Source organism: Erythrolamprus reginae, chromosome 2, assembly GCF_031021105.1.
Source record: "Erythrolamprus reginae isolate rEryReg1 chromosome 2, rEryReg1.hap1, whole genome shotgun sequence".
Lineage (NCBI taxonomy): Eukaryota > Metazoa > Chordata > Lepidosauria > Squamata > Dipsadidae > Erythrolamprus > Erythrolamprus reginae.
The window spans coordinates 80237572-80264536 of record NC_091951.1 but is presented as its reverse complement, the minus strand read 5'-3'; the positions used below and the strand labels follow the sequence as shown (position 1 = coordinate 80264536).

The window sequence follows — 26965 nt, the reverse complement described above, 5'->3', positions numbered from 1 at the left end:
AGGAGGCAACTGGACTTTCTTGTTTTTCCTTTGAAGATGTTTCACTTTTTATCCAAGAAGCTTCTTCAGCTCTGACTGGATGGTGGGTAATGGAAGGATTTCATTCATTCAGGATCCAGCATTATTATGGAAAGAGATGCATGGAGTACAATATAGCAACTTTGAATTCATTTTTCACTCTGAGCAACAAGACCTAATGAGTCATCTTTCTCTCTGGGTAATGTTTTTTTTATTGAAAGTAAAAGAATAAGGTTGTTTCAAGCCTGAAGACTACAGATGTGTCTCATACATTGCTCTTTGACTGGAAACCACAGGAGGAACTGCAATTTATTTTTGACTTCAGTCTCACCTTTTTTGGTATGTATCCAATTATGTTTTGTCCACATCAATCAGTACAAAGAAAGAAACTGTCTAATTCAGAAAATTATTTTTACTGAAACAACAGTATTGGGTGCTTGTGTTTCAGAGTCAAAAGCTATTGGTTGGCGTTTTCTCCCATCTCCACTCTCACTTTTAAACCAGAAATGGTGCTAAATTTCTTTAGATGCTTGCTACACTCCTATAAATCTTTGATGACATGAATCAGAGGTATTAATAATTTTTGGATAGCAGGACATGTAGAATTCATTAAAGATACTCTTAGAAAATAGCTATCATTTTCTGCTACGGCTTGACTTCAAGGCTCCAATCCTCCCCCGCAGGGAGGCAGAATCAACTAGGTGGTTCCGTCCCAGGCACATGGTGGACCCAGAGGGCTTTCAGAGGGTGCTTGGGGTTTTACCGGATTCAGTCATACGCAGCTCAGCAGAGTCTCTTGCTGTGACCAGGAACAGGTCTCCGATGGAGGCTCTTGACCGAATTGCGCCATTGTGACCCCTCTGGGGCACTTGACCCCGGGGAGCTCCTTGGTTTACCGAGGAGCTCTGGGTGTTGAAACGCCAGAAGAGACGTCTGGAGAAGCAATTAAGACTTACAAAGTGGCGCTCAAGGCAGCAAGATGCACGTATCATGCCGCCTTGATTGCATCAGCGGAACACCACCTGGCCGCTCTGTTTAGGGTGACGCGCTCCCTTCTTAACGGGTGGGTGGTTGGGGAGCTCTTGCAGAGCAGTGCCAATGATTTTAACTCATTTTTCTCTGATAAAGTCCCTCAGATCTGGGCGGACCCCGACTCCGATTAGATAGCAATATCGGCTGACAACGAGTCAGTTGAGGTGATTGGGACCCATCCTTGTCCATCTGTCTGGGAGGAGTTTGACCTGGTGACACCTGATGAAGTGGACAAGGCCATCGGAGCTGAGAGTTCCGCCACCTGTCTACTGGATCCGTGTCCCTCTTAAGTGGTTTCGGCCAGCAGGGAGGTGACAGGTGACACGGAGCTGGGTCTAGGAGATTGTCAATGCTTCTCTGAGGGGGGGTCCTTCCCGGTTCCCTACAAGGAGGCACTTGTGCACCCCCTCCTCAAGAAGCCTTCTCTGGACCCAGCCGTTCTTAATAACTATCGTCCAGTCTCCAACCTTCCCTTCATGGGGAAGGTTGCTGAGAAGGTGGTGTCGCTCCAGATCCAGTGCTCCTTAGAAGAATCCGATTATCTAAGCCCTCAACTGTCAGGATTCAGGCCCGGCTACAGCACAAAAACTACTTTGGTCGCGCTGATGGATGATCTCTGGCGGGCCCAGGACAGGGGTTTATCCTCTACCCTGGTGCTTCTTGACCTCTCAGCAGCTTTAGATACCATCGACCATGGTATCCTTCTGCACCGGCTGGAGGGATTGGGAGTGGGAGGCACTGTTCTTCAATGGTTCTTCTCCTACCTCTCTGGTCGGTCACAGTCGGTGTTAGTGAGGGGTCAGAGGTCGACCTCTAGGTCTCTCCCTTGTGGGGTGAGATGCCTGCATGCACAATATTCCAGTAGGGATCCATCTTCTAGATTTAATCCTCTGCAGCATGTTACAAAGTTTTGAAAGCTGGGCCCAAAATAATTTGTATCTTTAAAAGTCAGCAACAATATATACTGACTTATTCTATAGCCATTATTTGGGTGAGACAATTTCCAAATCATATTACAGACTGGATGGCTTCTGAAAACACTGCTATTCTCTCAAACTGAGAAATTTACAGTGGAATGAAATGAATATGAATTGCTTCATGTTTATACTGTCTGAGTATTGGGTAACCTAATAGTCTGTTTTCTCTCTCCTCAAAAAGATGCTATACAAAAACAGCTACTTAGTTATATAATCAATATTTATCTGCTTTCATGAATAATGTAACCTTCATATCAAAGCAGTTGATTCATCAATATTCATTTTCATGCAGTCAAGTACAAGTGTAAACAGATGACTGGATCTTGGTTCATTAAAATCGTAACTATTTTGCCCCAAATTTGCATTTTTAACTACATATTTGAAAACTGAGTAGAGTGCAACAATTGAAAAATCTGTTCATGGGGTACCAACACAAATTTCTATTTAAAATTAAAACAGAATTATCAAAATAATTCTACTTGTACATTTAAATATTGCAATTATGACGCTTTCCTATAAAAGTTACATTTTGGGCCAAAAAAAATCTGCAATTTAATATTTTACATAACTATTGATGAGAAATTAAAATACAATGATATTTTAACAATAGGTTTTATGCTCATTTTTATCAGGAAAAAGAGTTTACAAAAAGAAAGTAACCCTGTGAATATATAGTATATTATGATACAACAGAACTCTCATTGGCTTCCTAAAGTGAGAAAACATCATTTATATTTTCACTGATACAGATATTCAATATAGAAAATTGCTCTAGCTTAAGACCAGAAAAAATTCATAAGCTGGTTATATTCATTACACCTAATCCTTCTTAATAATTTTAAGACACTCTAACTTATATGGGAGATGGGCAGCACTACAAAATAAATAAATAATAAACAAACAAATAAATAAATAAATACCTGGAGTGTCTGACCAAATCGCTTCAACGGAGTTGTTCGGACAGGAGGAATTAAGCTTGCTAGTGATGTCACTCTAGAAAGAGGCTTGACCCGCTTGTTACTGGGCTCCTGTAAATTTTAGACAAATTAATTACATTTGAGCAATGTTATAGGTGATTGTAACGGTAAGACAAGATAATATAACAGGAATAAATAATAGAAGAGGAAAGCCACAAAAAATCTTATCTAGCCAATCACTGCCCATCCCCTAATCAGCAATAGGGATTTTTTATTTTTTTAGACAACACTGACTTAAGTCAGATTTACATCGAGTTATTAAATATGTTTATTCTTATATTGTGTTGGGAACAAGTAAGTGAAGGGACCTAGACAATCATTCCACTGAGACCCTACTATCTAGATGATCTCATGTGATATTGAGAATATAACAAATCTGTATGACACTGATTTGTCATGGTCAATTGTCTTCTGGGACTCCTGAAGTCTCCTAAAACAGTGCAAAGAAAGAATGTTATTCTCATGCTGTGTGCGTATGTATTCAATCTTCATGGGTATCTCTTGAGTGCTATTAAAATATTGTGTGTTACATTCTCATGCAAGCATATTTGCTATCACCTTATAGCATTCTTTCTCCCCAACACACATGCTAACACCCTCAGCATTTCATGATTAAGTTGCTCTTTTTACTGTGTTCCTCAGGGTTAAGTTAGCTTCATATCAAATCGTTCTGAGATTTCTTTTTCTTTTAATTTATAAAGTAATATCCTTTTGCATTAGGGATCATTTTTAAAAAATCTCTGTTTGTTTGTTTATTGTTTCAGTACAGTATACGTGATAGTTCCCTTTCTTAAGTTGGCTCCTTAAATCACTGGTCATAAAACCTAAGATGATGGGAACTGTGGTCCAACACAGGGAGGCAACATTAGGGATGGCTAAGCTATAGCAATATATTTCCTCAATAAAGATATTTTTTGTCACCCAGCTCTAGGAAACATTAAGTGTCTGCTGTTACAAGAGACAATTTGTATGTTTGTTTATGTGTGTGTGTGTGTTTGTTTGTCTCTCTCTCTCTATGTGTGTATGTGTGTGTGTAGAGGACATACAGTCTAAAATGAGTGAGATATTTTCTTTAAAGTGGAACTTACTATTTCAAAAGTGTACACAGAATTACATTTTTAAAACAACCTCATTCCAAAAATTTGGTTTCCAAAACAATTTATCTCTTTTAATAACATAAAAGATTCAGCTGCTATGGATGTTTTGACAAGTTCATTCCTTGAAGGACATAGATACAATGTAAAATAGAAATATTTATTAGCCTCAATTATTTCTCCCTCAAATCATTATGCATTTCTGTATTCAATAATTATCTTTCGAAAGAGATAAAAGTTAGAGCATTAAAATGACAATATCTGAAAAGAACATTTGCGCATTTAACATTTTCATTGACGTGTACACTGTTCAACATCCAATATTTATCTAAATGCACCAAAATATTAAGTACATTTATTATTTTTAAACATTTAATAAACATCTAGAATTCAGTAGAGACATAAATATTATATCATACGCTATTGAAATCAATGTTTGTCAAGATTTTCTGAATAAATATTAAGTTACTTCTACATGCCAGAAAAATATAAACAAAATTGACAAAACTAACAAATAATTTTTAAAGTTGATGATTACCCTTGCCTTCCTAATATCCATCCCGTACTGAAGGGATCTTGGTCAGCACATGTAAAAATCAAATTCAGAGAAAAAACTCAAAATGTTCCAGGTGATGTGATTTCCCCCCCCCAAAAAATATAAAAACAGAAAAACCTTAGGATTTCTAGAAGATATGAATTTACTAACTCATCAAAAACCATATTTTAAAGAACATTTTAAGCACCATCACCTCTCTTTTTCAGCCATAATTATGAAGCACCTTGTAATTCCAGGTTTGTATGGGGAGGAATTCGCAAGGAAAATAAGCCAGATTTTACTGTAATCTTCCATATGTTAGTAAATTAATGTTAGCAATTCTTCTTGTAAACAACAACAAACAAACAAAAACCAAGGCGGTGGCAGCTTCTTTAATTTTGGTCAAAAATATTATTTCCATCAGTGCAGATATGAATAGGAGAATCAAATGCAAAGCTATGTATTTATGTCTCTACGGAAGAAGCTGAAGTTCATCACTATCCCCTAAAATCAGGAACTAAAATGTGAAAAAGCCTCCCATATATCAAGACCCCATTCCGTTGTGGATGCTCTGCAAACAACAAAAGCCAGCTTGCCCTCATCTTTAGCCAAGGTGGATTCAATTTCCTTTGTCTTCGGCAGCGGTGACTTAGCTCAGTCTTTTGGATGGTACATTTATTTTTACGCCACTGCAGCACCATCAGAATACTGAACACAGGAGGGAAGTCTTTGAGCATTTGTTCACTCGTTCACTCTTGCTATCCTCTAAATGGCCCTTCAAGCCCCCAGCTGCTTCTTGCTCATGCATGCCGTTGCTGCTCTGTGTGCCACTATTCTCCCAGGGGCGGAGAAAGATTTCTCAACAATCCCCACTGCATTCCCAGGCACCTAAGTCCCAAATACATGGGAAAGAGCTATGCTGCAATCTCCTTCTTCTGAAGGGGTGATATGCTTCAGGATATAATAACCAATATCCAAACTAGACTGAGTCACAGCTTGGTACCAAAATTGCATTTCAGGTATTATCAAAAACTTGTTATCTCTACACTGTAATTCCAGGAAGTAAAACACAGAACTTTGAGATGTTTAGAAATTCCTTCTTGTTAATCTGATTCTTCTCTATGAAAACGACCTTCACAAAAATAAAACACTAATTCCAGATAATAAGTGGAAAACAACCTCATCTGAAGTTGAAGATACTGGTTTGTTCCAACCTTTGCCTTTGTGTAAAATTTTACCAACCTTTTGAAATCATGCTTGTGAACAGCCTTTGCAGTTAAGAAGCAAGAATTAAATCAATTTTCAGCCTAGATCCAAAGTCCTTTCAAAGTATTCTGTCAGGGGCTGCAGATTAACAATGGATGAGGCTTCCTTCTTTGTCAGACATTCTCTTTCCCTTTGTGCTTAACTGGTTGCCAATACAGAGACAGATCACTGATCATTTGCTCTCTCTAGTTTAAACTATCCAATCACACTGGCAAGGACCAATTTCTTTGTTCTTTTCTGCAGAACTAATACTCCCTGTCCTAGTACAAAATTAATTTTCTGAAGCCATTAAATTTCCTCTTGTTCTTTGACAATTCTTCCCATTAGCATTCAGGTACCAGCATTTTGCATCGAGATGAAAAAAATCTTTAAAGGACACTCAAATGAAAGGACAAAGTTCAGAGGTGGTATATACTGTATTTCCATGCATGATATACTTTCCTAAGCTTAGTAAATGCCTAACTATGGAAAATGCTGCTAAACTAATCTACTAATGTAGTTAGATGGCTACCAGGGTTTACTGTGATAAGACAGTTGTTGAAAAAATAGCATCATGCTGGGTCTTTTGAAGTGATATACAGCACTGGCCTTTTTTGTTTGTTAGTTATCTTTCAGCTATTCAATAATTATTCATAAATCAACATCTCATACACCACTAGAATAATCTCTGAAGAGCAACTTCTTAAATTTTATCCTATACTTCTGGGCCATTCTGTAAGCTTGCATAGATCTTTTAAATGTTCTCTTTCTCTTCTAAAGAGCTAGTCACTCCTCCTAGTTTTTGGCCACCTGCAAATGTTGTTATTCTCCCTCTCCATTCAGATCATTAACAAAAATGTTGAACAACAGAAGGCCTTGTACAGCCTTGTAACATATCACTTGATACTATTTACCAGGCTGATCTGGAACTACTTGTGTGTCATGCACCTAATAATGAATTCATTTAACAGCTGTATCCTAGCCTGTTTTTGTCTTTTTATTAATAGGGATATCATGAGAGACTTTGACAAATCTTTTGCCGAGATCAAGCTGTAGTACATTCACCCCGATCTATTAAGCTGGTACATCTGTCAAGAAAGTAGGTAAGATGTGAAACATGACATGTTTGTGACAAACCCATGCTAATTCTTGTGGCTTATCCATTTCTGTTTAAATCCTGTTTAATAGCCTGCTTCAGGATTTTGCCCAGTAAAGCTGTCAAACTGTAATTTTCTAGGTTCGTGATGGTGCCCCAGCACAGCTCCATCACACATGCATGCACGCCTCCCACCAGCCAGCTGGTTTTCAGATGTCTGCTATGGATACATGGAGGGGGCGCATGAGGGAAATGCACATGCATGCACAGGGGGCAATGTGCATGTGTGGGGACAGGGTGCATATGGGGGGGTCGCATGTGCATGCATGGGGGTGGGGTGCACGAGGAGTCACACATGCATTGCATTATAGGTGCGAGCGTGTGCACTTTCGGCACTCAGTAACTGAAAGGTTAGCCATCACTGTTGTAGCTCCTTCATCTTCTATTTTTGAAGATATTGATTGATTGATTGATTGATTGATTGATTAGATTAGATTAATTATATTAATTAGAATAGATTGATTAGATTAGATTAGATTAGGATTAGAATAGGATTAGATGCTTTCCTTTTTTTTCCAGGCCCTGTCACTTTTTCACTGGGACTCAAGAATTTCACTTAGTGACTTTGAGATCACCTCTGCTTTTATCCAGTAGATTCAGATGTAATTCATCCGGCCCTGGAGAGTTGGATTCATTTAAAATTAATGAAATGCTATACTGTATTACTCTTTCCTTGTCTATCTTTAGTTGCAACTTTCTCTTCTCTTCCTACTATTGGCACAAAAAGGTGTAAGAGTGAGTCTAGGATTGACTTCAGTAAACCTTACACACACACAAAGAGGTGCAGATTTCCCCAGGATAAAATGCTCCCAATTTGCTTGTGCCAGTAGGTCATTGGAGAGCCAGCATGAAGGCAACATGAGGCTCTGCCCACTCACCCAGACACTGCCATGTGCAAAGTGTTCTTGCAGAGGGTAAAAGAACCCAAATGGCGGCAGGTGGGCAGAGCCTTGCGCTGCCTTCACACCTGGTTCTCCAACAACCTACAGGCACAAGCGAACTGGGAGCATTTCACTCCTGCATAGTCCTTTGAGGGAGAGTCTCAGAAAACTTCTATCAATGTACATCAAGGGTGTCAAACTCATATTGTCACGTCGTTGTCACATGACGTATCTAGACTTTTCCCCTCTTGTCTAAACCAGTCAAGGGCGGGGCCAGCATGTGATGCATATGAAAAGTATCCCAATCATTAGAATCCTAATGAATGTACATCAGGAATGTCAAACTCACGGGCCATATGCATGTGATGCATGTGGCCCATGAGTTTGACACTCCTGATGTACATTCATTAGGATTCTAAATTAAAGAGCTCACATGCTGGATTCCTTGTATCACTATTTCTTTCATCCTAATTTTTTTCTCTAAAGACTACTGGCTATCTAGAGTTCTTTTTCATTACTGAAAGGAGACACAAGTATTCCATCTTTTTGCCATCTCCTATTAATAATTCATATTTTTTTATTTCTTTTTTTGCAACAGTCCTACACCTTCTATGATTTTTCTTTTTATTCCTGACATGTCAGAAATAGCCTTTTATGTTGATTGGGATACTTTTCATAAGCCACAGCTCCTTCTCAACTTTAGGCTTTCTGCCACAATCCCTACAATTTCTGGCAACTGCTTTATATCCTTTTTTGGTTACGCAATCTTTCTTCCATTGCCTATAAATATCCCTTTTCTTTTTAGCATTTCAGGAAACAGTGCTTATCCACACTGATATTTGTAACAGTCTACTACTAACTTGTGATTGTACCTTTTTGCCCCTTCCACTAGTAATTGCTTGTGACTGTACTTTTAATTGCTTCACAAGATTTCTCATCTTTCTCAATCATTATTCTGTGTCAGGTTTTGAAACAATTTGAGCAAAAATATTATTATTATTTATTAGATTTGTATGCTGCCCCTCTCCGAAGACTCGTCCAGAAAGTAGTTTGGATCTCTTTGAGCAAGAAGTCAAACAAAGTACACATGTATATCATCATTAAATTTCCTTTGCTACCCATGTTTCTTAGAATCTTCTGTAACATGGACCCTGCCAAGTTCTCACCAAAACTCCTGTAGGTTCATTGTTCAGTCACTTGAGTCACAATAATTGAGATGCTGTTTTTCTAGATGTGCTCTCACCTGGACTAAGACTTCCTCCCATTTCAAGGAATATAGCCTTATATCCAGTGGTGTGCTGGTAAATGTTTAAGAACTGGCTTTCCCAACACTTTTGCCGTTGTCGTTCTCTGCTAGTATCCACAGAATAGCTGACCACCATGCTAAGTATAGTGGCTCATTTCTGTTTGCAAATTGCTTGCAAAATTTCAGAAAATTTAACAATTGGTTTGCATGAGCTGGTAAGCTAATGTGGCATACCACTTCTTATATGTAGTTTTAGAAAATTTCTCACGTGTCAGGCTAAGTTACATTTATTGATTAGTTTTCTATATAGTTCTTTCAGCAAAACTATCCTGCCTTAAAATTTCTTTCTGAACAATTAAAGGAGCGCTATCTCAATTTTTCATGCAGAAAATAAGCCAGTTGTTCCTGATGATTCAGTATTACAAAGGCACTGACCTGAATAATCAGTATTAAAATTTTACAATACGATCAGCACAAATATTGCAAAAATAACTTTACCACGTTTGCTGTTTTTAGGAAGCTATTTTTCACCTAATAAAGACTGTATACATAAGCATGCTTAGAACCAGTAAGTTTTTTTTAAACAAAGAACATCTTCAGAATGATAAATCCTGAGGATCTACTCCAGGAGTGGGCTATCCCCGGCATGCCTGGGACCGCCGTTCCAGTAACCCCCAGGCATCCCCATGTGAGATTTTGCTTCCATGCATGCGCAGAACAAAGAAATTGGCAAAAAACACCAAAATCTTGTACGAGGACGCTCGCACGCATGATTAAGAGAATATGAACACAGCTGCTAATAGTGACCCATGGGGGATGGAGGAAGTCAGAGGTATACATTAGTTTACATTAGTATTGGATGAAATTAAACATGATACACCAAACCCTTTAGTGAAAAAATAAATTAACATAAAACCACATTGGATCACTTTGTAGGATGCTCCTAAAATTTAAAAATGAAGGGACGCAAAAAAAAATCCCTGAAATCAAACCAATTTTTCTAGTAAAACCCAGAATTCCTGAGGTACATTGGAGAAACAGACTACCCACCAGAATTGCAAATAAAAGTCTATATTAAAGTTTTGCTTCACGTTTGCCACAGCTAGGCCCAAAATAAATCATTTCAATTTTCAAACATAGCTGACACTGAGATCACAGATTTTTCGGTGTATAAGACGCACCGGTGTATAGGACACTCCTAGATTTTAGAGTAGGAAAACAAGGAAAACAGTATTCTGAACCAAATGGTGTAGTATTAAATAATAATAGTAGAATAAAATAGAATAGAATTCTTTATTGGCCAAGTGTGATTGGACACACACAAGGAATTTGTCTTGGTGCAGATGCTCTCAGTGTACATAAAAGAAAAGATACATTTGTCAAGAATCATGTGGTACAACACTTAATGATTGTCATAGGGTCAAATAAGCAATGAAGAAACAATCAATATTAGTAAAAATCTTAGGATAGAAGCAACAAGTTACAGTCAGACAGTCCTAAGTGGGAGGAAATGGGTGATAGGAATGATGAGGAAAAAACTAGTAGTAATAATAGTGCAAACTTAGTAAAAAGTTTGACAGTGTTGAGGGAATTATTTGTTTAGTAGACTAGAGTGATGACGTTCAGGAAAAAACTGTTAACATTAAAAAAAACCAGGATAACAAAAGAACACATAATAGTAACAGAATTAACAGAAGCAACCTAGGCCAACAAACATATTTCTCCTTCAAATGTTTCATATTAAACAGTTGTGGTGGTACATTTGGGACTAGTTGTAGATTCCAGGTGGCTTTTCAGTACAGTGCATGTAGAGTGTATTAGAGTAGTTTAGATTAAAGGCGACTAGGGCATGAGTAACTGTGAACAGGCATCCTGATCCAGGAATAGGCACAATTGGTATATAAGAGCGATTTATGCAAATGTCCTTCTAGATGCAATTGTACCCATTGTTCCAGCAGGAGTTGAGAGTCCCACAGATTAGGAACAATTCATCATGAGCCTAGGTGGTGCACTAGTTAGAATACAATATTCTGCCCTGAGTCTGGAGTTCGATCCTGGTGGGGTCAAGGTTGGCTCAATATTCCATCAATAAATTCAGGATGCCGATTGTTGGGGACTGACATTGCAAACCACTAAGAGAGTGCTGTAAAGCACTATCGTCTAAGTCAGTGATGGCAAACTTATGGCATGGGTACCACAGGTGGCATGTGGAGCCATATCTGCTGGCACATGAGCCATTGGCCTAGTTCAGCTCTAGTGTGTGTTTGTGTGTGCCGGCCAGCTGATTTTTGGCTCACGTTTGGCTTTGGAGGATGTTTTCGGCTTCTAGAGGGCTTCTGTGGGGGATGGGAGAGGGCATTTTCACCTCCCCAGGCTCTAGGGAAGACTCTGGAGCTTAGGGAGGGCGAAAAATGGACCTACTAATCCCACCTGAAGTTGGAAAATGGGGGAGTGGGGAGGATTGTGTGGACATGCATGGGGGACGGGGCAGCATTGAATTATGGGTGTGAGCACTCAAGTGTGTGCAATAATGTGTGTGTGTGTGTGCTTTTGGCACCCGAGGTAAAAAAAGGTCCACCATCACTGGTCTAAGTGCTATTGCTGCTGATATCATGGGGAAAAATCAATGTGGTCACTAACGGTTGATACTGATGGCACACAATTAACACAATATTAGTAGACAATTATCAATATAATGAGAGAGTATATCCAGTCTAAATGGAAAATGGATTGAATGTAAGGAAAGGAAAGAGGATATGGAAGTTTCTTACAACAGAGTGAAAAAGAACATGGCATATAGAGCATGCAACAGAAGTATGGTGAGTTAGGTTAAGTCGTATGAAAAAGGATACTTCATGGAATTATTAATTCAACAGAGACTGTGGATGATGGAAGAATGCATATAAAAATGACTGTTGCCAAAAATAATGAAATACATTGCATAACATAAACATAAAGGTGCCAAGACAGCAAGAACAGAATAGAACATGCAGGAAAACTGCAATGTTGATGAAGAAACTTGGGTTAAGACAGATCCTCCAGTAGAGTGAATATTATTAAAACTAAAATATATAATTGTTTGAACTGAAACTGAAGTAAGAGATTACTAGAAAGAGTAAACATTAATATGGGAATGATAACAATAAGTTGAAGATTAGAATTGAAATAATTGTTAAGTGCTCAAGAAAACATCAAGAGAATGCTGAAAAATGTTAGAATGAAGAGATAGATAGTATTGGAGCAGAAATGTTAAAATGTGGATATTGTTTGCTTTTGGAGTAGCTCTGTGATTTATTAGTTTGTAAATACACATCTGTGCCTGAAGATTGGAAGAATGCTGTTATTGTTTACTTGCACAAAAGGAAACTTTACAAGAGTGAATATGAGATAAACAAACTAGAATTTGTTAAGCCTGCCTAGAAAATTTTGTTCTGCAGAACTTGGTTTGTTTGTTTGTTTGTTTTGTCAAGTATGTATTGGTTGTATACAAAGATATAATAATATTTATTATTGAAAGGGTACAAGAAGTGGCCATGAACAATGCTGGAAAATGCAGTGTAGCTTTATGTCTGGGAGAGCATCACAGATCAATTTTTTTTGCTGTTCATTAAATAATTGAGAAAAATGAATATGAGAAAGAAAAAATACTGTTGTAAAATTATTGTTGTGTTCATTGTGACAAAAGTCCGTGATAAAATGAATAAGTGTGAATTATGCATTTTTGTAATGCATGGAGTTGAAACTTGGATGCTGAAGAGAGCATAGATGGTACATAATGGAAGTAAATTATGTGCAAGAATAGATTGACTGCTTAGCTAATGGTGCAATGTTGAGCAAGAAGTAAGTGTAGTGTCCCTTTGTTTGTTTAAGGTTACTGCAGTCAGATTTCTGTTTAATATCTGAATAAGGCATCACATCTTATATTTTTTTCAATTGATATTGTACATATTTTTCAAATTGCTAAAAGTATAAATTCTCTCTGCAGTATATGAGCAAAGAATTATAATATTATTCATGTTTTGCAAAGTAAGCTCTCCTTTTAATTAAGCTTGGTTTCCTAAACAGGCATATCAACCTGGTTTTGTTAACTGCCTCAGCAGGAATCTGGCATAAGTAGAGCTCCTCCAAGACAATGCTAAGGCTATGCTAAGGAGTTTTAATAGTCAAGGTAGAAATTGCCATTATGAAAGAATTCTAATCACATTCAAATTGTTGCACTTCTTTTTCCAACCACAAGATGTAACAGTGTGCATAGTTCCCTCTAAGCTGAGCAGTGAGCAATCGCTCACTTAAAAATCATCATCAACTCAGAGTTTTCCAAACCTGCCCAGAAGCCGAGGGAAGGAGAGAGAGAGGAAGAGAGAGAAACAGATAGAAAAAAGAGAGGAAGGAAAAGAGAAAGAAAAAGAATGGAAGTAAGGAAGAGAGAAAGAAAATCAAAATCTAGTTTGAAACTAGCTCAACTATTTAAGTGGCATTTTGATATTGATAAAGTTGCCCTGGAGCTCACTGTTATAGACACACAGTACAGTATTTTATTTTGAAATTCTCTGAGGCAAAACAGGGTGGGTTTTTTATTTGTTTGTTTGTCTGTCTGTCTGTCTGTCTGTCTGTCTGTCTGTCTGTCTATCTATCTAATATTTCTGTGCCCCCCCCCAGTCCCGAAGGGACTGCCGCTCAGACACTATACTTTTCCGCCCACCCCCCAAAAAAATTAGAGGAAACACTGACAGTATGAACCCACTCTTTTGGGCACAAGGGATAATTTCTATCTTGTTAGAAGAATGGTCAATTACAGGCTGTTTTGCTTGTAACCTTCAGAGAAATAGTTTTCACATCTTTTCTTGGTAGCACTGAGAAAGATTACCATTCAATTCTTTCGGGGTTTGTTTTAATTTTCCAATTCACTCTATAAACATGGAGTTTCCTCATGAACTCTCATTTAACTACAGCTAGTCCTTATGATCACAATTGTGCCCAAAATTTCTGTTGTTAAGTGAGATATTTAAGTGAGTTTTGACCCATTTTACCAACTTTCTTGTCACAGCTGTTATGTGAAACATTGTGGTTATTAAGTCAGTAACACAATTGTTAAGTGAATCTGGCTTCCCCATTGGCTTTGCTTGTCAGAAGGTCCCAAAAGGTGATCACATGACCCTGAAACACTGCAACTGCATGCCAGTTGCTAAGATTTCCAATTTTGATCACGCGGCCATGGGGATGCTGCTATAGTTGTAAGTTTGAAAGGTAGTCATAACTCACATTTTCCAGTGCTGTTGTAACTTCGAAAGATTACTAAAAATGGTTGTAAATTAAGGACAACCTGTAACAGCCCCTCATCAGTCATAAAATCCAAAAAATAATTTACTGTATTTTAGCTCTCCTGTCCCACTTTTTAGCTGAACCTACCATCCACTGTGGCTTTGAGTGATAAAATGAAGGAAAACCCCAAGATATACCATCTATTCTCCTGAAGAAAAGTTGGGAAATAAATCAAGTAGTTTCATGAAAACCAGATACAATATTCAATATTCTTGATAAAGTATGGTGCCTGCAGAAAGCTAATTCAAATATTACACTGCACTGAATTGCATTGCAATTCTGCCTTTTCCGCCTTAATGGATTTTTGGGATGCAGGAAGAATAAAAAAACAGGAAAATTAAAATGAAAGCTATCATTTTGACATTGCCTCCATACACTTGCTCAATAGGTTGTCTGTTTAAAATAGTGCATATGAGGGAAGAATAAAAGGAACTGCCAGTTATTTAATAGGCTAAGTCAATAGAAGTTTCACATTTTGTCCTTCACATTGATTTTTTAAAAAGGAAAGTGAGTTTAGAGCCAGCTATCATCTATCTCTCTTCCTCCACTTCCTGGTACTTCCAGCACTGAGCCTCTCCTGTCCTGCTCAAAGTGCCTTGGGTCAGAAGTAACCAATATCTAATAAAGGTCAATAGAATAACACCACTGACCAGATGGAAAAACTAACAGATGAATTCTGGCAAGGCTACCATTTAGGTTTTTGAAATATCTAATCCAAATTACTTACCCTTTATACATAGAATTGTTCTTCAAGATCAAACTTAAGTACATAAAGGACTCAATTGTTAGATAGGCTAACTATCTAACTATCAATGGACACCTAGAAGCAAACTAATAACCAAAAGCCAACATGGGTTTGTCAAAAACAGATCATGCCAGACTAATCTTATTACATCATTTGACAAAGTGACAAAATTATCCCAGTGGACCAGATGAATGCTGTCAATGTGATTTACTTGGACTTCAATAAGGCATTTCACAAAGTAGACCATAGCCTACTACTTCATATAGAAATATATGGGATGGACAGCAACACCACCAAATTGATTCATAACTGGCTAACTAACATCTGTCATTGTAACCAAAGCAGTGGGTAGGCTTTTCCAGAGCCTAATAGAAAGACTTTTACAGGGCATACAGGGGTGATCCCCTTCTTCGACAACGTCCTCATTTCAGGGAAAACAGAACAGCAGCTGTGGGATAGGCTAGAGGAAGTTTTGAGACGATTCCAAGAAAGGGGGTTAAAAGTAAAAAAAGATAAGTGCACAACTGGAGTGCCTAGTGTGGAGTTCTTGGGATTCACAATGGATGAGGCTGGCATGCACCCAACAGAAGACAAGGTCAGGGCAATACATCAAGCCCCCACTCCAAAAAATAAAACGGAACTGCAAGCCTTTTGGGGGCTATTAAACTTCTACTCAATTTTCTTGAAACAGAAGGCAGCAGCCATGGAACCTTTGCATAAGCTGCTGACAAAAGGAGCCATTTGGACATGGGGAAGCAAGGAAGACGCCGCTTTCAGGGCTGTTAAAAATCTTTTATCATCCAAAAGTGTACTGGTTCAATACAATGTCATATTACCCCTAAGATTAACCTGTGATGCCTCTCCTTTTGGAGTTGATGCGATCCTGAGTCATACATTTCCTGAAAGCTCAGAGGCACCAATTGCCTTTTATTTATTTATTCAAGAACAATGTCACCAGTGAGAGGAACTATGGACAAATAGATAAGGAACGCTAGCAACAGTTGCAGCAGTTAAGTGTTTCCGCGATTACTTATATGGCCGAACATCTGAATTAGTAAAGGACCATAAGCTTTTATTGGGATTGTTAGTGGGGGACAAGCCAAGTCCCCAATTTATGTAACCAACGATGACCCGTTGGTCAATATTCCTCACGGATTACAATTACAGACTTTGTCATAACGTGGGAAAAGGGATCAGCCACATAGATGCCTTGAGCTGCTGCCTGGTTCCAGAACTCATCACAGACCCTGCACTAGTAGCCAATGTCCTACTGATAGACATCAAACCATCAAGCAGAGTATTAACCAGGGAAATCGCCAGAGAGTCACGGAAGGACGACATACTTAATAAAGTTAAGAACTGGGATCTGATGGGGTGGCAAGTGGGGCAGATACTGGAAGAGTTTAAGACTTTCAAAACTAAGCAATTGGGGGGGAAAGGGTGATTATACCAGGGAAACTGAGGAGGTGAATAATTGAAACACTTCCATGAAGGGCACCCAGGTATGGTAAGGATGAAATGCTTGGCAAGAGGTTAGGTATGGTGGCCTAAATTGGACAGAGACATTGAGGAATGAGCTGCCACATGCAACCCTTGCGAGGAATCACAAGCATCACCACTCAAAAATGTGCCAATAGAATGGGAGCCACCAAGGGATCCACAGTCAAGGATCCACATAGATTTTTCCAGTCCCACACAAGAGCAATCATTTCTTATCATGGTAGATGCATATTCCAGATGGGTGGAAGTAGTAACTATGGCTTCCATCATAATGAGCACAACCATCAAAGTATTACGGAGAGTGCTTGCCACCCACAGCATCCAGACATACTAATCTCCAATAACAGGCGACAACTAAGAGCCGGAAAATGGAGACGTACCTAGCAGGGTTGGACATAACACATGCACTGGTCTCACCATTTTTCCCAACCAGCAACGGATGAGCTGAGAGAATGGTACAGATAACAAAATAGGCATTGAGTAGATTGGAGCCAGGAGAGTGGCAGGAGCAGGTAGACCAATTCCTGCTCGCCAAACATATAACACCATGCACATCTACGAATAAAAGCTCCACGGAATTATTGATGGATCACAAACTAAGGTCACCATTAGACAGGCTGCACCCAGCCTATGCAACAGACATGAAAAGAGACCCCCAACTACCAGAGCAAAATCTGAAGGTGGGGGAGAAAGTGTTTGCAAAAAAGATATGAGGACAGGATCCAATGGCAAAAGGCAACCGTTATGGAATGAACGGGGCCCAAATCATACAAATTACTTTTAGAAGATGGCAGGGAATGGCGAAGGCTTATCAACTATGACACAGACAGGAGACAGCCACCCTGCGATAAACCGACTCCAACCACCCCAGTCACCAACCAGTGCCAAAGTCTCCGCGAGACATACAGACCGAGAAGCCAACTGCCCAGAAACCAACCACCACTACTGGAGAATAGGACAAGAGATTTACTTGGCTTTCACCATGAATCCAGCAATGCCCGGGAGGACCCCAACCCAGAAAACCTGGAGTCCGGCGAAGGTGCAGCAGCTGCGACACCAGGAGGCTATTTTCAGATCCTTCTAGGACTCACTGGCGGAGCTGCAGCAGAGCCGACCTCCCAGGCCAGAGCTGACTCCACAAATAATCTGCGCAGGTCCAGTAGAGAGACAAGACCACCAATCTACTTACAGGACTGCGTCACGTGGATCAATGATTGACGGGTGACACCAGACTCAAGGGGGAGGGGTGTTGTACACTGAGTGCCATGCTACCAAATTTGCATGTGGGTCACTGATTGGCTAAAGTGCAACCAGCAAATCCAAAGCGCTGTCAAGCCACTTTGTAAGCAGCTTCCCTTGGAGCACAGTTCCTATTCTTGACTTCCGCTACAGCTTGATCTTAATAAAAGAAATAGGTGCTACAGCATCTCGCGTCTCCTTGTCCGATCTAACACCTTCCCTATAGATAATGACTTTAATTTCAGGTTTTGAAAAGCTACAAATTAACCCTCCAAGAATAGGTGACAAAAAGAGTGTTGATCTCACTGCATCCCAAATCTTTCATCTGCTCTTATGTCTTGCTCAGGTTGCCATTTGAGACAAAATATAGTTGAATTAACAAAGTTCTTTACAAGAGAAACAGCTTTGAACCTTCATTTTAGAGGATGTTACACTTTCATTTTTCCCTTCTTTCCCTTTTAAACATCTATTAAATTTTTTTTAAAATATGATTTTTTTGATTTTTTTGAAAATTTGACAAAAAACAAAACAAAAAGCATAAGTGTACCATCACCAAACAGAAAAAAAAATCCCTTCACCAGGGAAGATTCAATTTTGTATCCTTCATTTGCTTTGTCTCTGGGTTACATTGTTCATTCTTTATAGAGTGATTGAATTTTATTTCTTACATTTGCATCGCTTACTGATGTTGTTAATATATAATTTTTAACCTTCTCCCACCGCCTCATTGTTGCTGCTAATTTCTCTTCATTATAATTATGTAGTCTAATTTCCATGATTTCATAGTGAATGTGATCCGCCATGTATTTGCACCATTTTTTTATCGTCCATTTATTGTCATCTTTCCACCCAAGCACTATAGTTGCCTGGGCACTTTCTATCGCTGCAATTTTGATTTCTTCATATTCTTTTACCTCACTATAACATCTATTAAAATTGATGTTTAAAATGACAATGTTAAACAAACATAGTAGGGCTAACTAACTTACTAACCAACCAACCCTATGACAATGGATTTGTTTACTACTCTACAGACTGAAATTAAAATGCTTCAACTTTATTAAGGCCTCAGAAAAAAATTATTAAATTTAAATTTTATTTATTTTAATACATTGATTTATTTAAATACATTTAAAATGACTCTGTCCCTTATTTCTCAGAAAATGTGATAGATCTGTTTGATATAACTTGCATCATTTTCCACTGAAATATTTAAATATGAAGATCAAATTAATGCAACTTAAACAAGACTAACTTCAATTAAAAAAAAACAAGTGCCAGACTCCTAATTGAAATTTGAATCTGCTACATATATTACCTCTACATCTCAGAGATGCAGGCTGCTTCTAAACAAATCTGATATTCCACACTGATTTCATTAACTTCAAAACATTTGTCATTCTAATCCTTCACCAGCCAACCTCTCAACTCCCTCCCTTTCAGTATCTTCCTCAGAACTTACTTCTTTCTATCCAACTCCCACCCTGCCGGTTTGTGTATGAACCTCCTCTATGTCTTCCAAGTGGCCTAACTGGAACAATATATTCCAGTCTGCCTTGTGATTAGAACTCACATTGCTGCCACAGGAAGGCGTTACGCTCCTCCACAATCAGATCTGAGGGTTTGCAATCTCACCACAGCACAGTACATATGTTGGGCAGATGAGCTGATTTATTTTTGACTCAGGTGTGGTCTAACCCAAACTCTGGGTGGGTGGAGATGGGGGAGAAGAGACAGTTTTTCCATTTGCATCACTGACTGCAGAGCTTCTGGCTGATGTGTTTTCCTGTAACCCTTATCTCAGCCCACCTCCCTAGGCTCCTGGGCTCCAGCTGATGTTCCTCTCCCTTCTAAAGTCCTTAAAAGAAAAGGGCAGCCTGACAGATTCCCCTCATGGCAACCTTTCAGAAGCACATCACCCTTCAGAATCCACCTTAGACCACAGCCAAGACTGTCAGTTCTGCTTCGGCTGCTTTCAGATTCCTGGAATTGTTCCAGACAGCAAAGAAACCCAGCAAAGGAAGCAGGGTGATGTTGACAATTGCCTTGTCTGCTTCCCATTGTTTCTGGCATAAAGCCAGCTAGCCTGCTCCAGACCAGGCTGCTCTTTCCTTGTTTAACTACTTTTAGGTGGATAGTCAAAGAAGAAAGAGTCTGGCCATTTCTTTTCCTTCTTTACTTTTGGTTGGAGAAAGGGAAAAGGTATATGTATAGTAATCTTAAATGCAGCGGCACCTTACAAAGAATGATTTTAGCTCTTGGGAACATTACCTAACTGCTACCATACTATTGTTTCACCCAGCAACAACCTTCCACCTACTAGAAACTTTTTATTTATTTTTATTTTATTTATTTGTTTTGTCCAATACACAATAATACACAATGAGGGTCATAGAGGATATAATCAGGTAGAATGTATTATTATTATTATTATTATTATTATTAATAATAATAATAATAATAATAATAATAATAACTTATTAGATTTGTATGCCACCCCTCTCCAAAGACTCGGGTATTAAAGGGGGAATAGAGGAGAAAATAAAGGAGTGAAATATAACTATGAGAGAATGTCAGAAAAAGATATAGGTATAGAAGAGAAGATATAGGAGATATAGGAGAGACAATAGGACAGGGGACGGTAGGCACTCTGGTGCACTTATGTACGCCCCTTACTGACCTCTTAGGAACTTGGTGAGGTCAACCGTGGATAGTCTAAGGGTAAAGTGTTGGGGGTTAGGGGATGATACCACAGAGTCCGGTAGTGAATTCCACGCTTCGACAACTCGATTACTAAAGTCGTATTTTTTACAGTCAAGTTTGGAGTGGTTAATATTAAGCTTGTATCTGTTGTGGGCTCTTGTGTTGTTCTGGTTGAAGCTGAAGTAGTCTTTGACAGGCAGGACGTTGCAGCATATGATTTATTATTTATTTATTTATTAATCAGATTTGTATGCCGCCCCTCTCCGCAGACTCGGGGCGGCTCACAGCAATAACAATACAATGTAAAACAAATCTAATATTTAAGTTAATTTTAAAACCCCCAATTTAAAACCAATGATCTTGTGGGCAATACTTAGATTATGTTTGAGGCATCTTAGTTCTAAGCTTTCTAGACCCAGGATTGTAAGTCTAGTTTCATAGGGTGTTCTGTTACGGGTAGAGGAGTGAAGGACTCTTCTGGTGAAGTATCTCTGGACATTTTCGAGGGTATTAATGTCAGAAATGCGGTATGGGCTCAGTGCAACAATGGAATGGAGACCAGCCATTTTGTACAGCTATTCCCTTGTAACAATTATTCAAATTGTTTATAAAAAGTTTTTTTTTAAGTAGATAAACATGGAGATTATATACTAAAAACCAAGAGAAAACTGATGGGCTCATACTTTCCTGATTTGGCATTTCAGGGTCAGGAGAATATAATCTACAATCAGATTTAAGAGGTACAGGAAAACGAAAGCATGTAAGAGCTTTCAAATCTAACCAAATCTAACCAAATCTAACCGAGTCTTCTACAACTTCGTCAACAACAAACTCAATGACTCTAGACCCATTCCACCCCTCGTAGGACCCAACAACAAAGAATACCACGATGATCCATCCAAAGCTAACCTCTTCAACTCTTTCTTTGGCTCTGTCTTCATCAACAGTAATGGCTCATCCCCCATCTTTGCTAATCGCACTTCAAACTCTATCAACAACCTAACCCAAATTGACTTCACTGTAGACCATGTTGAAAAAGCAATCCGTGACATCAAACCTTCCCTATCTGTCGGACCAGACAGTCTTTGTGCATAATTCCTAAAAAAGCTTTCTTCTGCCATATGGATATGGATTCAGAAAGAAATTATCCTGCAACCTACAACTACTTCACTGAAAAATCATTTGGACTACCCACCTAGATCAAGGAAAATTCATTGATGCAATTTATATTGACTGTTGCAAAGCCTTCAACTCAGTGGTCCATGACAAACTACTCCTAAAACTCAAATCCTACCGCATCTCAGGATTCCTCCACAGCTGGATTACTGCATTCCTGTCAAATAGGCAACAAGTTGTCAAAATTGGAAGCACCATTTCCACCCCCGTCCCTGACAAGAGTGGAGTTCCCCAGGGCAGCGTACTAGGTCCTACTCTTTTCATTCTCTACATCAACGACCTCTGCAATCATATCACAAGCAACTGTGTTCTTTTTGCTGACAATGTAAAACTTTTCAACACCACGGACAACACATTTACTCTCCAAAAAGACCTCGACTTAGTCTCAGATTGGTCTAACACCTGGCAACTTCAAATATCAACCAACAAATGCTCTACCCTCCACATCGGCAAAAAGAATCCTAACCTCATATATAAACTGAATAAACAAATTCTCACAGCCAACCCACACTCAGTAAAAGACCTTGGAATACTAATATCAAATGACCTAAGTGCTAAAGCCCACTGCAACAATATCGCCAAAAAGGCTTCTAGAGTTGTTAACCTGATCCTACGTAGCTTCTGCTCTGGCAATCTCACACTACTCACAAGAGCCTACAAAACTTTTGCCAGACCCATCCTAGAATACAGCTCATCTATCTGGAACCCATACCACATCTCGGACATCAACACCCTTGAAAACGTCCAAAAATATTTCACCAGAAGAGCTCTTCACTCCACTAGAAACAGAATACCCTACGAAAATAGACTAACAATCCTGGGTCTTGAAAGCTTAGAACCACGACGCCTAAAACACGATTTCAGTATTGCCCACAAGATCATATGCTGCAACGTCCTACCTGTCAATGACTACTTCAGCTTCAACCGCAACAACACAAGAGCATGCAACAGATTCAAACTTAATATTAACCGCTACAAACGTGACTTTAAAAATATGACTTTAACAATCGAGTTGTTGAAGCATGGAACTCATTACCAGACTCAATAGTGTCAACCCCTAACCCCCAACATTTCTCCCTTAGACTATCCACAATTGACCTCTCCAGGTTCCTAAGAGGTCAGTAAGGGGCGTACATAAGTGCACCATTGTGCCTTTCGTCCCTTGTCCAATTGTCTTTCCTTTATCTCATATATCATATATATTTTCTTCCTTTCATATATCTTCTCCTCTATTTTATATTTTTCTTTATATATATTACCTCATGTCTATTCTCTTCTATGTATTGTGTATTGGACAAAATAAATAAATAAAATAAAAATAAAATAAATAAAATAAATAAATAAGAGAAAACAACCATAAACAGTGTTATGAGAGAGATGAATTTGTTAATAACAAGCAGGCAAATAATGCAGGGAAATCCCATTCTACAAGATTGAGACATAGAAAGAAAGAATTATAGGAAAACTTGGCCTGGTAATGGAAACAAAAGGATAGAGAAATGCAAAAGCTCAGAAAAATTAAGATTGACCGTCCATTTAGAAACAGGAACTGAAAGCTCTAAGATAAGCTTTTAAAAACTGGAAGAGGCAGCTCCATTTCTCTTTTACCTTCTGCTTCTGTTCCTGTTTGAGCCCTTCTCTAGCTATGGCTAAAAACCAGGAAGATCTTGGGAAAGCAAGTGCTTATTTGAATATGAATTTCTTTTAGGGTTATGATTTAGGCTGAATTAATCTTTTCTTATTTTCCCCCTTTCTTTTTGGTGTATATTTTTAGTTCTTTAATTTTGATTGACATACTATAATAGAGACATGAATACTGAATGCAGCATTGGTAATTATTTTGAATAAAGGATTTTTTTCTTATTGAAGCAACCTATTCAAGGAAGAGATTGTCAGTTGTGCCTAACTGAGCTCAAGTCAACATTTTTCAGATCTGCATACACATAGATATAACATAGTTTATATACATAAGATGGGTACTGATAAGAGGGAACATTAGGGCAGGGATGGTAGGCACGCTGGTGCGCTTATGCCTGCTTCTTACATGCATGTGGTTCCATTATATAGATCTACACAAAAATTAGACCTCTCTCCAAGATACTAGTCTAATCACTAAAGTACACTGTTCAATTTTCATAATGTTTTGCTCAACCAAGCCTGTTTCTTGTAGCTTGGTGGTGGTACTGTTCAAATTACAATCTTATAATTATGCAATTACAAACTGTAATGCTCTGAAGATCTCGAGGATAGTTTTTCATCATCAGCATTCTACAAATTTATATAAAGTCCACAATTATTATTTTTGTTTAAAAAAAAAACATTAGTGATTAACAACTCTCCTTAACAATGACCCAGTTAGCGGTTTTGATGCTATTGCAGTAAAAAGAAATAAAGTCTCTTTCGGGTTAAATTCATTCCTTGTGATTTCAAGGATATGTCCATGTTATTCTTTTAGCAGCAATATGGAAGTGTTTTTCTATTTTTTATTTAGGATTTTTTTTCAATTTTCATGTCAAGCTACAGTTCTGGAATTCTTTGGAGAGTTCACATCAAAAGTTAAGCAATTTTACTATACTTATGTTAAATACAGAAAAGTATTAATATATAGGTCATTTACAACCTTTATTTATCTGTTTTTGCATCCCTGTTCTTATTTAAAAACAGGATGGTGACAAGATGAAAAACATGCAAATTTATTGCTTTAAGTAGCATTCAGTCTCTTTTGATGTCTACAATTGACACTCCCTAAATATGAACCCACGGAGTTGAAGCTTACTAGCATTATGAATCTAGGTTACAGTGCATAAAATGGTTCTTCTTTTTCAGTTTCAGTTCATTCCTTTAACTGGTATTTGTTAAAGTATCATTGTAACCCAAGTTTCCAACATTAACTAACGACAAAAATCTTAGATATGGAAATAAAGAGAATAAGCTGTGCAATTAAATGGTCAATCAAAAAAATTCTTCCTTGCCAAACAGTCCTAAACGTTTAGAAAAGTGTCTTGAACTGGACTGCAGTATTCTTTACTAATAGTAATTCTCTACTATTAGAGTATAGAACTTGGATGGTGTCAACTTGCAAAGCTTTCAAGTTGTCATGAGCCAAGGGATGGAACCATTAATCTAACCCAGTGTTTCCCAACCTTGTCAACTTGAAGATATTTGGACTTCAACTCCCAGAATTCCCCAGCCAGCAAATGCTGGCTGGGGAATTCTGGAAATTGAAGTCCAGATATCTTCAAGTTGACAAGGTTGGGAAACACTGATCTAACCTATACAGCAGTGAAGCAGACTAGGAGAACTACATCTTCAATTATGCATTTCTCAACCCAACAAAAATCAGATGACTCAGGCTCAGCAGAAAAAGGTAATATACTTATAAGCTGAGTTGTCACAGACCGAATTCTTAAGCAGTGCTTGGCTTGTACAGCTTTTAATACCACTGTTCTTTTTTTTAAAAAAATTACAAAAATAAAATAGCTTTTTCTGGAACGGAAAAATACAATAAAATTGTAGTAAGATATTGCTTTCATCTGTTATTGGGTCACATTTACACTTTCCCTCCCTTCCATTTCAGTTGTATCTGCAAGTCAAATCATTCTTGAAATATTTAACTACATAGCCCAATTTCTTATACAGGCCTATATCCATCTCTTTGTGCTGATAAGCCTCCTTTCAAATTCTTTTGATTTTATATAATGCCCCAATGATGCACACCTAAGTAGGAATGAGCAAGATTTCTTCCAACAAATATCAATATGTGTCTAATGATGACATACTATACTGTACTTTTCAATATTGTAATAATGTATTGTAATTCTGTATTTTTCCAATATTGTAATAATTTTCATATATTGATATTGACACATGACTTCTCCAAAATACCATATTGACACATGACTTCTCCAAAGGGACAATGTAAGTAGTTGTGGTGGTGGTAGTAGTAGTAGTAGTAGTAGTAGTAGTTAGTTGCAAAGTCATGTCCAACCCATCGTGACCCCATAGATAACTTTCTCCAGCTTTCCTGTCCTCTACCATCCTCTGGAGTTTATTTAAGCTCAAGCCAACTGTTTCAATCACTCCATCTAGCCACCTCATTCTCTATTGTCCCCCTCTTCTTTTGCCCTCAATCTTTCCCAGCATTAGGCTCTTCTTCAGTGAGTCATTCCTTCTCATTAGGTGGCCAAAGTATTTGAGTTTCATCTTCAGGATCTGGCCTTCTAAAGAGCAGTCAGGATTGATACCCTTTAGGGTTGATCAGTTGGATTGCCTTGCAGTGTAAGGGAGTTGCAGGAGTCTTCTTACCACTATAGTCCAAAGGCCTCAATTCTTCGGCACTCAGCCTTTCTTATGGTCTAACTTTCACAGCCATACATTGCAGGAAAACCATAGCCTTGACTAGTAGTACTCTCATAATAAAATCAAGAATATCGTTTACCGGTAGGAATAAATCCATGAATCACACTTTTAAATACAGGACTGTAATAACACATTCTTTATTTCACTAACATTTTTTTAAGCTTCAAATACTTATGGAAATGAGAGAGTGATATTTAGCTGCTTTCTTTAATAATATAATATTCTTTAACCAGGAGACCATGAGTTCTAGTCCCACTTTAGCCATGAAAACCAACTGAGTGACTGTGGACCAGAATTTTTGTAGTAGGGAAAATAGGAGGTATGTCTGCTGCCTTCAGTTACTTAAAAGTAATAAAGGTGGGTTGAAAAATCAAAATCAAATCAATAAAGAAACATACTAATTTTACTTATAATATCATAAATGATTTTGATCAGATTTGAATAATTACAAATCCAAATGTGCATTATACATAATCTTGCATGCAATCGCTTTGCTCTTTTCTTTTTGCAAGTGAATAAGCTGTGAGGCTTTTGTAGACCAACCCTTGTCTTATGTTCCAACAGGGAATGTATTAATAGCCTCCAACTTCAAACCATGGTTCCATTTTCTTGTTTTCTTCCCACTTAGAGCATAATGGAAAGCTATAATTAACCATTTCCTGGCTTTTCTTGCTCACCTGCACAAAGAATGAATGCCTGTGAAATACAGGAAGCGTATTCTTATTTTAGACTACAAAATGGAGATTTGTCAAGTTATGTG

At 38.2% G+C, this 26965-nt stretch overlaps 1 protein-coding gene across 7 annotated transcripts in view; it reads right to left on the bottom strand.

The window, feature by feature from the left end:
* Positions 1-26965, bottom strand: part of ARHGEF3 (Rho guanine nucleotide exchange factor 3) — a 132293-nt gene that overhangs the window by 20730 nt on the left and 84598 nt on the right. For all 7 annotated transcript variants that reach the window (XM_070738475.1, XM_070738479.1, XM_070738476.1 and 4 more), the window contains one exon: positions 2948-3055. In XM_070738475.1, coding sequence (XP_070594576.1) covers positions 2948-3055 — 108 coding nt within the window. The remainder of the gene's footprint in view (positions 1-2947; positions 3056-26965) is intronic.